The 14,565-nt window shown below is 44.0% G+C and overlaps 2 protein-coding genes across 5 annotated transcripts in view; both read left to right on the forward strand.

The window, feature by feature from the left end:
* The window catches only part of KANK4 (KN motif and ankyrin repeat domains 4), an 87,777-nt gene that overhangs the window by 14,782 nt on the left and 58,430 nt on the right, over positions 1-14,565 (forward strand). The gene's annotated exons all lie outside the window — the stretch shown is intronic.
* On the forward strand, positions 2,418-6,056 carry LOC148044576 (uncharacterized). The gene is made up of 3 exons (XM_087720758.1): positions 2,418-3,088; positions 3,634-4,221; positions 5,963-6,056. Exons 1-3 carry the CDS (start codon positions 2,418-2,420, stop codon positions 6,054-6,056), a joined length of 1,353 nt encoding a protein of 450 aa, XP_087576884.1.

The raw sequence follows: 14,565 nt of genomic DNA on the forward strand, positions 1-14,565 counted from the left end.
CCAGGGGGAGGAAAAGTCCAGCAAGGCTCTGAGAAGGCTCTAAAGCAGGTGAGCCGGATTGCTAGGATTCCCTCGCCTGCTCCATTTTGTCCGGCAACAGCAGCGACGGCTGGAGCCTTCGCACACCTTCAGGGCTGGAAAGAGCGGGAAGCGGCTGCGTGCGCACCCCCCGCCATTTTGGATCGCTCCGACTCACTGGGCAGAGCGGCAGAGCTCAGAGCGTGCGAGGAACAAGGCAGCAAGAAGAGCCCAGCCAGCCAACGGAGCTTCAGCGAGCCCTCAACGACTGCTGAACGCCGCGGGGAGGCTGGGGGCTAGTCTGGGAAGCCAGCTAGCCTCTCCCTCCGGAAAATAAGCTAAGTCTCGGGGAACCGAGGGCGGTGGGAGGAAGGAAATCCGACCCCAAGGCGGCCCTTCCCTCCTGGAGATTCTGCCAGCGCTTTTGGACTGCAAAGGCCAGCGCGTGCCCATCCCAACTCCAGCTATCTTCCAGGCCTCGTGGGGACCTGAAATGGCTGAGGAATGCAGGGAGGCCTTAGGGGATCAGGTGGGGCCCTCCAGCAAGCGCTGCAAGCTGGATCCCTCTGTAAATAAAGGCAAAGGGCACAAAGGCTCACTTGAAAGGTCTTCTCCAAGAGCCACAGTGGATCCCAGGGAGGTTTCAAGGCCCCTTCAGCCAGAACCTAGCCCAGACCGTCGCAGCAGGGAGTCAGCCTCCCCTGATCGTGAGGCCCAATCCCCCGGGGACAGTGAATTCTTGTCTGGGGATAACTATGCATCCAGGGATCCATCTCCTGAAGCATCTTGGGGGTACCCCGACTCCCCTAGCTCCTCCATCGGAGAGGAACGAGATTCTGTCCAGAATTCCCCCTTTGGGAAGGGTGGATCCAGCTCAGGCAGGCCTAGCCAGCGCAGGCCCAGTAAGCAAAAGAAAAAAAGGGGAAAAAGTTCTGCTCTCTCGGATGAAATGAGGGAGGTAATTGCCTTAGCCATCTCCCAAGGGATAGCTGAAAGCATTAAGCGCAAGGGCTCTAGCAAGGGCAAGGCCCCAAAGGAGAAACGCAAACCTAGGGCCTCCACCTCTAAGGAGCCTGTATCCTCCTCCCCATCTTCAAGCCCCTCTCACTCTGGGTTATCAAGTTCTGAGCAGGAAGAAGGGGAGATTTTCGCCCTTTCTGAAGACGAAAACCCCACCCCTGACAAGCCAAAATTCTCTGGCCTGTTTCAACCGTCATTATTCAAGTCTATCTTGCACAAAGCCATGACGGCCACAGAGATAGGCCCCACTTCCAGACCTGAGGCCTCTCAGGCTTCCACTTCCAAGGATCTTAAGCATGGGTTGTTCAAAGAGACAGTAGAAACCCCCGAGGTTATTCCTGTGCCAGACCTATTTATGGACGCGGTACAGCGCCAGTGGCTACAGCCAGGCACCCTGACCAACCCCAGTGGGGGGGATAGAACTCTATATGCAGTAGAAGATAAAATGGAGGAAATCCTCAAATTCCCAGAAGTAGATGCCCCAGTCGTGTCTCTGACTTCCAATTCCAACCTGCCAGCTGAGCTCCTAGAGGGACTTAAGGCAGAAGATAAGAGGTCAGAAAAGGCATGTCAGAAAACACACATGGCGTCTGCCTGGGCCATCAAGGCATCCACCTCTGCCTCCTTTTTTATTAGGGCCACCCTATTCTGGCTGCGCCAACTCAGGTCCAGACCCCCGCCCAGGAAATCTAGGTGGCGCCATGAGCTAACCAAGATTATTACCGCTGTCGAGTATTCGGCGGATGCCACCTTGACAGCAGCAAAATTCTCTTCCAGAGCTCTAGCTTCCAATATCACCTCCCGCCACCTCCTATGGCTCAGGCACTGGCAGGCCGAAATGAAGGCTAAATGGAAGCTGGCATCGGCCCCATTTAAAGGGGGCTTTCTGTTTGGAGAGGCCCTGGACAAGTTTGTCACCGAAACCAAGGACAAACGCAAGATCCTTCCGGCAACCTTTAAAAGGGGTGACCGGAAAGGGGCGGGGTCCTTTCGTAAGAGACCCTACAGGAGCCAGGAAACAGGGCAATCTTCTCACCCTTCCTCCTATCAGAGGCCCTCTCAGGCAGGGGGGGATAGGCACCAAGACAGATCCTTCGGGGCTCGTGCCAACCAATCCCAGTCTTCCTTTCAGAGACCATTCCGAGGAGGAGGAAACAACAGTGGTGGATCCCGGCCCTTTCGTAAGGGAAAGTGACGGTCACAGGGATCCCCCCATCGGGGGTCGGCTACGGCTGTATGCCGACAGGTGGGAGGAGATAACATCGGACAAGTGGGTCCTCAACACCATTCGCAAGGGCCTTCTCCTGGACTTCCTATCCTTTCCCCAAAGAAAGTTTATCCGCTGTCCTACCCCCAGGAACCCAGAAAAGAGGGAACGCATGAGGGCAGAAATCTGCCATCTCCTAGAGATAGAGGCGATAGAGCCAGTCCCCAGGCATCAGCAGGGGAGGGGCTTCTATTCGATCCTCTTCCTAGTGCCCAAAAGTTCAGGGGGGTGGAGGGCCATCTTGGACCTCAAGAGCCTAAATCAGCATCTGGCTTACAAGAGGTTCAAGATGCAGTCACTCCACTCCATCCTGGGCTGTGTGAGGGAGGGGGACCTATTGACATCAATAGATCTCAAAGAGGCCTACCTGCATGTCCCCATCCATGTGGCCCACAGGCGGTTCCTGAGGTTCTACGCGGAAGGGAAGCATTTCCAGTACAGGGCTCTTCCCTTCGGGCTATCATCTGCGCCCAGAACATTCACCAAAATTCTGGCAGTGCTAGCGGCTCATCTCCGCAACCATCCGGTTCGTCTGGAATGTTATTTAGACAACATAATCATTCACTCTCTCACCACCAAGCAGGCACACCGCGATGTTTCTCTAACTGTGCAGACCCTGCAGTACCATGGCTTCTCTGTCAACATGGAGAAGAGCCAGTTCCGACCATCCACCTGTATACAGCACCTGGGTGCGGTCATCAACTCCACCTCCTGCCAGGTATTTCTTTCGCCAGACCGGCTGTCGAACCTGAGACGCAGAGTGAAGCACTGCAGCCTTGCCAGGTCGGTACCCATCATTCAGCTGTCCCAGCTCCTAGGGATAATGATCTCGTGCCTGGGGGTGGTTCCCTGGGCTCGCCTTCACGCCAGGGAGCTGCAGTGGTTTCTGCTGCCAGTGCAGAGGGCCAGGAACAGCAACTCACTCAGGCGGGTTCGGCTCCCACGAAAGGTGGTCCGGTCTCTGGCATGGTGGAGGTCCAAGGCAGTCAGGAAGGGCTGCCTGTTCAAGGAGCCGGAGAGACTAGTTGTCACCACGGATGCCAGCCTCCTGGGGTGGGGCGCCCACTGTCAGGGCCACCTAGCCCAAGGCCGATGGACTCAGAGGGAGGCCGCCCACAGCATCAATTGGCTGGAACTGAGGGCAGCTCGCCTAGCGCTGAGAAAGTTCGCATCTCTAGTAGGAGGGGCTCATGTACTGTTGATGACAGACAATGTGGCGACAAAAGCGCACATAAACCGGCAAGGGGGCACTCGATCAAAGGCCCTCATGCTCGAGGCAGAAGCGCTGGGCAGGTGGGCGGAACGTCATCTGGCTTCTCTCAGTGCAGATCACATCTCCGGCGTAAGCAACCGGGAAGCAGACTGGCTGAGCCGCCAACGCATCGACCACTCGGAGTGACGCCTGCACCCGGACCTGTTCCAGCAGATCGTGAGGAGGTTCGGCAAGCCACAGGTAGACCTGTTTGCCACACACAACAACACACAGCTCCCACGCTTCTTCAGTCGCTACCACTCGCCCCAGGCGGAGGGAACAAATGCTCTGAGGTCAGCGTGGCCTCAGGGACTTCTGTATGCCTTCCCTCCACTTCCGCTCATCCCTCAAGTGGTGAACAAGCTCCTGACCGAAAAGGCAGACCTCATTCTGGTGGCTCCCTTCTGGCCCAGAAGGCCCTGGTACGCAGACCTGGTCAGCCTCTCAGTTCAAAGACCTTGGAGAATCCCCCGGGACAAGATTGCCCTCAGCCAGGGGGCCATCACCCATCCGGAGCCCCAGTGGCTGCAGCTAGCCGTTTGGCGCTTGAGGGGGAGCTCCTGAGAAAGCAAAAATTCTCTGACCAGGTCATTCGAACAATCCAAGCGTCCAGGAAGCCCTCTACGACTAGAATCTACGAGGCCACCTGGGCCGCCTTCTCACGGTGGTGCAAGACTAGGAACATAGAGGCCTCCTCAGCCTCGATCCCCCAGACCCTAGACTTTTTGCAAGAGGGTCTGGATAAGGGCCTTGCAGTCAGCACCCTCAGACGCCAGGTTGCAGCGTTGTCTACCATCCTGGCAAAGGGCTCCTCTCGCTCGCTGAGTCAGCTTCCCCAGATCAAGAGCTTTCTCAAGGGAGCAGCGAACATCAGCCCTCCAACTGTTCACCGGTATCCGTCATGGGATCTTCCATTTGTGCTTAAGGCCCTGACCAAAGCCCCATTTGAGCCTTTGAAAAAGACCAGTCTGCGCTACCTCACCATCAAAACCGCTTTCCTGGTGGCCATTACATCCGCTCGCAGGGTAGCCGAGCTTGCTGCGCTCTCTGTCAGGGAGGATTTGTGCGTAGTTCACCCGGACAGAGTAATATTGAGACTTGATCCGTCATTTGCTCCGAAAATTAACTCCCTGTTTCACAGGACTCAAGAACTTATTTTGCCCAACTTCTGTCCCCATCCTTCTCACCCTAAGGAGCGTGAGTGGCACAAGCTGGACATGAGACGGGCCGTGCGCACGTATGTAAAGAGAACAAAGGACTACCGCCGGTCAGAGGCTTTCTTTGTCTCCTTCCTCCCTGCGTCCCTGGGCCGCAAGGTCTCCTCTCACACTGTGGGACGTTGGCTACGTGCTTGCATCAAACTGGCATATGAGCACCAGGGCAAGACGGCTCCGAGAAGAATCACCGCTCACTCCACCAGGAGCGCTGCAACGTCTGCAGCCTGGGCAACCCAGGCCTCTATCCTAGACATTTGTAGAGCGGCCACCTGGGCTTCCCCCACGGCCTTTATTAGAAACTATAAGATTGACACCTTTGCCTCAGCCGAAGCCTCCTTTGGCAGAAGAGTATTACAAAGAGTGGCTGAAATGCCAGAGGCTTCGGCGCTTCCCCACCCTGGGACTCAATAGCTTGGGCATGTCCCAGCATTTGGGCTCTCTGAGCAGTGCACTGGAGAAAGACCGTTGGCTTACCTGAACGGTCGTTCTCGGGGCACTGCGAAGAGAGCCCAAACCCACCCGGGTGTTTGTATTTGAACGATGTGGCTGTATTGACTGTAATTGATTACAGGACGGTTCCTTCGTTTTCGAATTGAGCATGTGCAGGCAAAGGGAGGCGTGGTCAAGAAAAACATCACTCAGTCCAAGGGCAGATAGGCTGTGTTAACCCAGCATTTGGGCTCTCTTCGCAGTGCCCCGAGAACGACCGTTCAGGTAAGCCAACGGTCTTTATGAATATTTCTGTAATCTTCCATCTTTGTGCATATAATAATGATATATTGAAATCATTTCCCTGGGTGAGAATTATATGCTGCTCTCAAGAGTCAGCCTTTTTCCAAAACATCCCAAATGTGTCCTTGAAAGGTGGTATACTTTACTAGGCATTATAAACCCATAAGCAGCATATGAGAATAATAATTGTTTTCCCCATCATAGGATATCAAAGATAGGCTGATTCTAAATGTGGTTGTTTTCAATACATAGTTGAATACATATGGTTTTATTTATGTATTTATTTGTTAAATTTATTAGCCACCTATCTAATCACAGGGTAACTCTGTTTTCTAGACTCTGTGGAGTCACATATGTAAGAATTAAATTTTGATCTCACAGGTTTAAAACATCCAATGTCTTGAAAAAGCAGCTCATAAACTGAATAATTGAGTGACAATATTGGTTATTACACAGGGGGTGCAATGGCTCAGTGTTGAAAGATGCAGAGCTTGTCAGTTTGAAAGTTGACAGCCTGGGTTTGGGACCAGAGCATTGCATGACAGCGTGAGCTCCTGTTATTTCCCACAACTCCTGCTCACCTAGCAGTTTGAAAGCATGTACCATATTTTTTGCACTATAAGAGACCCCCGCCCCCAAAAAAGTGTGTGGAAATGTCTGTGCATTGCATAGAGTAAATATTGTGGTGGGAGGGGAGGGGGGGTTTGCTGGTCACCACCACCGCCTGTCACCACTGATGCCATTTCCCCCTGGGGAATGCTGGACCCTTTGTTGCCAAGCAGCTAATAGGTGGTTGGATTGGCCACTTGGAATACCGCCATATCAGCTATTCTAGGTGGCGGGGATCACTGCTGCCACAGCCAATTGCTGTTGATAGGCGGTGGCAATCAGCGGCAATAGGCGGTGTCAGTGACAATCCCTGCCATCCAGAACAGCTGATAAAGATAAACTACAGTACTTCAAAGTCCATATGTATTTCACAGCCAAATCATCTTCCAGGATTAATCAAACTAAGTTGACTAGTTATGGAATAAATGCTGCTTTGTCAGACAATTGTGGAACAACTCGTTTTTGTGGTACATCTTGTTCAAAATTACTTCTGATCCCTCTTTATCAGCATTAGTAATCTTTGGTAGTGCTGCCCAATCAGAAATGTCCTGCACACTGTAGTGGTGCCAAGGTGAATTCTCTCTCCCTCCCTCTCTCTCTCTCTCTCTCTCTCTCTCTCTCTCCCTCCCTCCCTCCCTCCCTCCCTCCCTCCCTCTCTCTCTCTCTCTCTCTCCCTCCCTCCCTCCCTCCCTCCCTCTCCCTCTCCCTCTCCCTCTCCCTCTCCCTCTCCCTCTCCCTCTCCCTCCCTCCCTCCCTCTCTCTCTGTGTCTGTGTCTGTGTCTGTGTTTAGGTGCTTAGTTTTCTCTTCAAATCCTCTCATACAAATGTTTAATACTAGGTGGTAAATAAGAAAGCACACGTTAAAAATGTGAGAACCTCTAACTTGCCTGTAAGAAAAATGATTCTAATAAGCCGAAATAAATCCATACTTATTCCCACTTAATTCCTCTACATATTGATACCTAGATGCTGGATCATAAGAAATCCTCTTGCTGAGCATAGGGTACAGTGTTTGGTTTCAGAGCACACAAGCACAAAAATGTCCTTGTCTTTTTAACAGGCTTTTGACTGTTATTCTGAATGAATGAATGAAAGTTCCAAATCAGCTGTTGGACATGTTTTTCTGTTTTAAAAAAGTACCTCGGCAGGTAGCCCTTGATTTACAACCGGATACTTAATGATTGTTTGATCGCTGGCCCCTGGTTGCAAAGTTCCAATGGCCACTCCCTCCCTCATTTCAGAAAAGAAAGTCACTGGCATTCAAGGGCTAAGCATCTTTCACTCTGGATAGTCTAGTGATGGAGCTGGCCAGCCTCTTAAGGATACAGGGCTGGCTTTAGATTAAGGAAGGGGTGGGCTGCTACGGGTTTGCCCGGATTTGGGACAACCCACAGCTTTGCTCCCTCTTTATTACAGTTTTGGAGAGCTGTAAAAATCTGGGAACAAGTAAACGCTCATGATCCTCACTTTTTATTTTTATATGTCTGTTTGCTTGGTTAAAGAAAAACCAATTTTAATTTCTTCTTTTTAAAATTATCTCTGTTGTGAGGCCTATGCCCTATGAGGTAGACCCAATAGGGAAACTGACTCCCCAGGAAGACTAACTCTACACTTAGTTGAACTATGCTATAGTAACAGTAACTTGCAAGCCTGTTTTTCCCCACTTATAGCATAGCGAGTTAAAGGGCATCAATCAGAGACTTTTTCCAATACCTATCTGCATCCTTGGGCTGAATGCCCTCTTCTGCTCTTGTTCTTATCTTGATGGCTTCTGAATGGTCTAAAACATGGGTCACCAACCTTTCGGACCTCAGGGACCACTAAATTCATAATTTTAAATCCTGTGGACTGCTAATATTATTTTTTTTAAAAAGATAAATAGTATTTAGTGTAATATAGAAATGCAAATAATTTTTCAGTGGACCACCAAAATTTTCTCCCGGAGCACCAGTTGGTGACTGCTGGTCTAAAGGCCATCTCTATAGCTCCTTACACCCATGTATTTAGGCTAGAAATGGAAGGAGAAAGTGATCTTTAAGAAATGTTTTTCTGCCTGGTGTGACTCAGTGTCTCCCAGCTTTCTGCTATGCACTTTCATAAAGCTGAAAGTTCCCACAATTTGCATTTCCTAGGGGAAGAAGAGGGGAGGAGTAGGGAAGAGGAAAGGGAAGAAGAAATGGGAAAGGAGGGCAAGAAGGCGGGGCTTAGCAGTGAGAAGATGGAGTTTCAGGCTACTCCTGAAATTCCTCTATACCGAAGGATTTTTGGACGGGTTCTTTGAACTCTAGCTGTCCCGTAGACGACAGTGAAGGTGAGGAGAGACCCAGGACCTCAGAGACACCCGCAAGTCTCTGGGGGGGGGGGTATTAACTCTCGTGCCAATTCCTTTCTGGATTAGCTGCGTGCTAACTGAAACTGCAGGTTGCCCCTAAGAATGGTAGAAGTGATGTCATCTGGTAAGCTGATTTTATCATCCAAGAGAGACTGTTCGCGTTAAAAACTTAAGCTAACTGAAACCAAAGAACAGGGAAATTTAGCGGCGAATTGGCTTTTTTTAATGGATTTATGGCTGGTGGTTACTTTACTTCTTAAATGCTTCAAGAAACTCCTCGACATCCTCCCCCCTCTGAATCTCCCTAAGTGGATCATAAAATTTATTTTCTACTAATTAGCCCGTCACGATTCGACATTTTTATTACTTTATTACTTGGCTCTGTTTACGATCAGATAAGATTGCACAGCCTGTAAGAGACTAAGAAAAGTGCTTCGAAGTCTGTGGAAAAAAAAAAAAGAGCTTGCAATTTTTAACTACGACACATCATGGCGTCTCAAAATACCTCTAAGATTTCATTTCAGATTCTTTTTTCCGCATGTAGAGGGCTTTTTGACTCTTATCAAAGGCTGGAAAGAAAATTGGATCATCTGATTTTAAAATATGAAGTAAAAACTGAGATCGTTGAATGTTTAAATGTTCCTGAAATACAAATGGAAAATGTGAGAAATGGTGTCTGGTCTATCTCAGAGGAAGAAAGGAGGGGGGGAGCTATAAAGAAGACTCATTTAAAGAGACAGAGTGCAGGAGGAATGGAAAATCCACCCTTGAGAATTAAAGTTAATTTGGAAAATTTTACAAGCCCAGGACAACATTATTATTTCATCACTGACATTCAGAGTCCAAAGGTGCAAAAATATCTTTGTCTGGATTTGCTTATGAAAACATTTGGTAAATTTATCCAACGCGTGGCAATTGGCTTGAGAAGTTTTTGCTATTGGAGAGACACTGGCTGACAGATGGAAGAACGTAATTTAAAATTAGCTAAATCTGATTACCTTAATGTGTAATAGATATAGCTGAATAATGACTGATATGGATAGTAATATATATAATTTGGAACTGGCTGATAGATTGAAGAATACAATTGAAAACTAGTTAAACCTAATTGCTTTTTCTTGTAACAGATATAGTTGAATAATAATTGATATTGATAGTAATGTATATAATGTGGAGTTGATATGATAACTAACAATTGGATATGAGAAAACATCTTTAGATTATACATAAAGAGTATTAACTACAATAATTATCACTATTAAAAAAACTAAATAAAATACATACAATCAAATGTTAATCAATACTGGGAAAATGTTATGATATATGATATAATTAAATATTATGGATGTCCAGCTAAAATAGGATATGAGGATTTGATGATAATAGAGGATTTTACAAATAAGTAAATGAATTGTCAGCATGTGTTATGGATTAATTCTTTAGCATAGCTAAGGATGAAGGATGTTTAAATAACCATAGGTAATTTAAACTGGAGGTATAATGATGTTGATATGGTAAATATTCAAGTTAAGATATTTGAATTAATATGAGTTAATGGAAGAGAAGCACCAAAGCATGTTGTAACCAGTTGATATACTTCCTTTTTTTTTCATAATAGACACCTGTGTTTTGTTTTGTTTTCCTGCCTTGTCACTTGTCGTTTTTGTCTTTTTTTGTATTATTTTTATTTTTTATTTTTTATTTTATTTTTTATTTTTTATTTGTGCTTTTTTTCTTTTGATTTTTTTTTCCCCACTGGTGTGGGCAGGTATTGTTCAAGATTATTATTTTTATTAATATTTCTAAATAATAATTACAGTTAAATGAAAATGGATATATAATAATGCTTGAGTTAATATGAGTTATGTTGGTTGACTGTGGAGGAGATGTACCAAAACTTATCTGTAATTGATTGATACATTTTCTACAGATGTAAAGAAAGATGCTGTACCTGTTTTAAACTAAAATTAAAAAACATTTATTAAAAAAAAAAGAAATGGGAAAGGAGAAGAGGAAAGAAGAAAGTAGAGAAGAAGGGAGGGAAGGAGAAAAGGAGAGGGAAGGAAAAGTAGGGTTGTGGTAAAACAAGATGGATCTATGGGATGGCAGGTAAAGCAATCCCGATTATATATTTAAATTTCTAGATGGAGAAATGGATTGTTATAAATGTAAAAAGATAACACACAATGTTAATAATAGCTATGAGAATGTATATTTGTGAATGTAGGTATGAAAAAGAAAAAACTTTTTTCAAAAAAATATTGCATTTCCTATTTGGCACTTCTGGAACTTCAAAATAGATGTGCAAATGACTTCTGTTCTATTGTTGAAGGGGGTCATCCAGCTGTCATCTACCTACAATAGATCTGGATTCTTTGACTTAGATTCTATCTTAACCATGGGTCTATCTACTGTGAATCTTGGTTTTACCTTTCCATGTTATTGCATACCATTGGCTGTCCGTTCTGTATCCCACCAATGGTAGTGGGACAGTTTGCAACCCTCCAGTTTAAACAGTTTTAATAATTGACCAAACGGGACCGTTTATCATCAAACCCTCTGGTTGACCTAAATAAATCATTAATTCCTCAGTTATTTTCTAGAAGTAATGAGAGCAATGGATTCAGAGGGTGCTTTGGTATATTCCTAACTTTATGTGAAAATGTTGCTTTTTGCTTTGTCAGCTATAAACTTTTTACTCAACGATACATGGTAGCACAAACAGTTTGTGATACATGGTAGCGCAAACACTGCAAAGCTTCTCTTTTTTCTTTTATCAACATATAAGCAATCTCCAAAAGTATGATCTTTGAGCTGTACATATTTTGGGTGCTTTTGCCAGTTGTTGTTTCTTTTTTTTTTTTAGTGACATTTTAGTTTAGTTTACTTTATTGTCATTGCACATCCTACAATGAAATTAAATGCCAACTCCAGTGTACATTATAACTATAAAAAATAAAAACACAAGCACATCCTTCACATGCTATATAATTGAAATTGAAAACCCAATATTGCATTGATATTGTACTATACCATAGAATTCAATATAGTTACTGCTCTGGGATAGAAGCTGTTTTTCAGCCTATTTGTCCTTGTTTTTATGATCATGTACCGGCTGCCGGATGGTAATAGTTCAAAAAAAGGGTGCCCAGGATGCGATGGATCTTTAAGAATGTTTTGAATTTTCTTAAGGCAGCAGGAATTATAAAACTCTTCCAAAGAGGGGAGAGGGCAACCAATGACCCTCTGGGCAATGATATTAACCAAGTTTTTGTCTGCTGTTGAGTTGAATTCAGAAAATGGATAAGCTCAACCTTTTTAAACGGCACTCTTTACTTGGCAGAAGACAGAACATGCAGCTTCCATTCAAACTAATCATGCAGTTAATTGTTATGAAACATGAAGGACACATGAAAGATCACAGGCACTGAATTCTGGTCACAAATTAATTTAAAATCTGTGCTATACTGCTATTTTAAATGAAGCCATTCAACTATTTAAACACTGACATCAAAAAGGATTTGGGTAGCTTGATGATAAAATATATCCATGTTAAATAAAAAAAAACAAGAATGATCTCTGCTTTTAAAAGTAATAGTCTGGCAGATATGAAAGCAAGCTCTTTTTAAAGCAAGCGAAGGGGGAGGGAAACAATTACTGAATTAAAGAAGAGATTGGCAGAGATGTCTCTTTTATTTTTATAATATAATATTATTAAGAAAATGTAAAAGGAAGTTAAAAATTAACACAAAGTAATAGAACAGAATAGGGATGCAGTGGCTCAGTGGCTAAGACGCTGAGCTTGTTGATCAAAAAGGTTGGCAGTTCGATGTTTCACTGCATAACGGAGTGAGCTCCCGTTACTTGTCCCAACTTGGATACTGTCTGATTAAAATAAAATCTTGTCCCTCTTTAGATATGGGTGGTATATTGGCCTTTTTCCAACTCTCTAGCATCTTTCTTCTCTGTAAGAAGTAGAGCAGTCTCTTTTATCTTGTAGCAGATCAGTTGTTTAGTCTTCTTGCTCTTTATATACATCGCCTAGGTTCACTTTATAGTTTAGGATAAGCACTGATGTGATTTTAAAAGCTTTTTAAAGTTATGTGAACTTAACTGTGGTTTATTTATTACTACAATTAATAAACATTGTATATTTAAACTGTGGTTAAACAATAGCTTAGTGAAATGTATGAAAGTAAATTATACATGCACAACAGCAATAGAAATGATTAGAAACCATAGTGAGAACTATTAATCAATGGAATAACTTGCCTCCTGGAGTTGTGGGTGCTCCATCACTGGAGTTTTCCAAAAACAGGCTAGACAACCATTTGGTTGGGGTGGTATAAGGGCTCCTGTCTTGTGCACAGGGTTGGACTAGAAGTCCTCCAAGGTCCCTTCCAGTCTATGATTTTATATTCTATGTGCTATATTCTCCCAGCAGCTGTTTTACATAAAAAATAGAATTACAAAAAAAAATCACACCAGAAATCTGAAGTTGTGGGATGGGTGGGCAACCCTGTTATCAGAGGTTATCAGACGTTCCATCAAATGTTCTACACATATAGCACCAATTAGCCAAGTAACTGTAGGAACATTTTAACAGTTGGATAATTGTGCAGTTGATAAATGATATCTTTTAAATCAAATCCACTACAAAGAGCATGTTCACTGGATCTGCATACTTCTTATGATTCATTCACAGTTGCCTGCATTGCACCATCAGCTCAGAGCCACCATTCAGTGTGAACAGAGTAGCATTTTGTCTAAGTTTGAAAAATGCAATTCTTGCAGTATTTGGCATGTAGACATTCATTGGTGGGTGTTGACCTTCCCTCTGAGCTACTGATTGTTAAAACCATAAGCCAGCTTGAGAAAGACGGACTTGCTTTTTGACCGACATCCAAGTTTTTATCCCAGAGAAGTCAATGGAACCTTTGTCATTGACTTCAGTAGGTTAATGATTTACTCTTTAGAAAATGCCTCTTATTTGCCAACTGACTGCCCGGACATATTAAAGGATGCAACAAAATGAAAGGGAGAATGGACTCTGCAAACCCAAACCATGTTGAAAGGGAAGGTTTAATGATTTTTAAAGTTTATTTTATTTAATTTATAAAACATACATGAATCTAAGCAGGAGAATATCTGCAGGTGAACTAATATTCTTAACAAAATCAAGCAAGCATTAGTTATGTAAGAGAAAATGACATTGAGACAAAAAAGATAGTTTCTTATATGCATTATTGCCTTCATTGTTTAATGATTCTTTACTGGTGTACAGATTCAGAATCACTAAAAGTTGAGCCAAATGTTTTGAAGACAATTGAGTGTGTATTAAGTGATTCTGAATTAATTGTATTAAAGCTGGGTTTGTTTGCACAAATTAGTTCACATACTAATATATCTGATAATGACCCAAGCTGAAAAAGAAATGATTTGGGATTCAAAGTTGATCTTCTGTTGAATCCCAAAGGTGCTTTCCCAAAAGGCAACTGGACTTTCTTTGTTTTCTTTGGAGGTGTTTTGCTTCTCATCCAAGAAGCTTCTTCAGTTCGTGGATGAGAAGTTGAAGAAGCTTCTTGGATGAAAAGTGAAATATCTTCAAGGAAAAGCAAAGAAAGTCTAGTTGCCTTTTGTAAAAGCATCTTTGGGACAACCATGATCTAGATGACTGAGAATCTCCAAAGACATTCTTCTGTTGAATGTAACTAACAGGGCCAATTAATTTGGAGGTACATACAGTGTTAAATTCTCAAAAGGTCTGTTTTAAGAAAAAGTCTATTTTTTTAAAAAAAAGATATACTGTATATAGGCTGAAAAAAGCTACAAGAGCAAGTATCCAATTGCACCTCACTGTAAATTCAAGTTCTATTTTCTACTTGTAAAAACTTTCCCCAACTGATGCTTCCAAATGTGTGGGTACTTGGAAGAGTCATTGTTTCAACACAACAGGAGATACCAGGCTTGAGAAAGTTATCCCATATTGCTCATTTAATGCTTCTTACTATCGGACATGGCTGCTTCATCAAAAAAGAGGTCAAAAGTTAACAGATTTTCATAAAATGTGCATACATTAATATGTGAAGAGCATGCATTATAATTACAAGAGTAGTGA

This window comes from Thamnophis sirtalis, unplaced genomic scaffold, assembly GCF_051295495.1.
Source record: "Thamnophis sirtalis isolate CommonGarterSnake01/CBP01778 unplaced genomic scaffold, rThaSir2_p1.2 scaffold_7, whole genome shotgun sequence".
In the NCBI taxonomy this organism is placed as follows: Eukaryota; Metazoa; Chordata; class Lepidosauria; order Squamata; family Natricidae; genus Thamnophis; species Thamnophis sirtalis.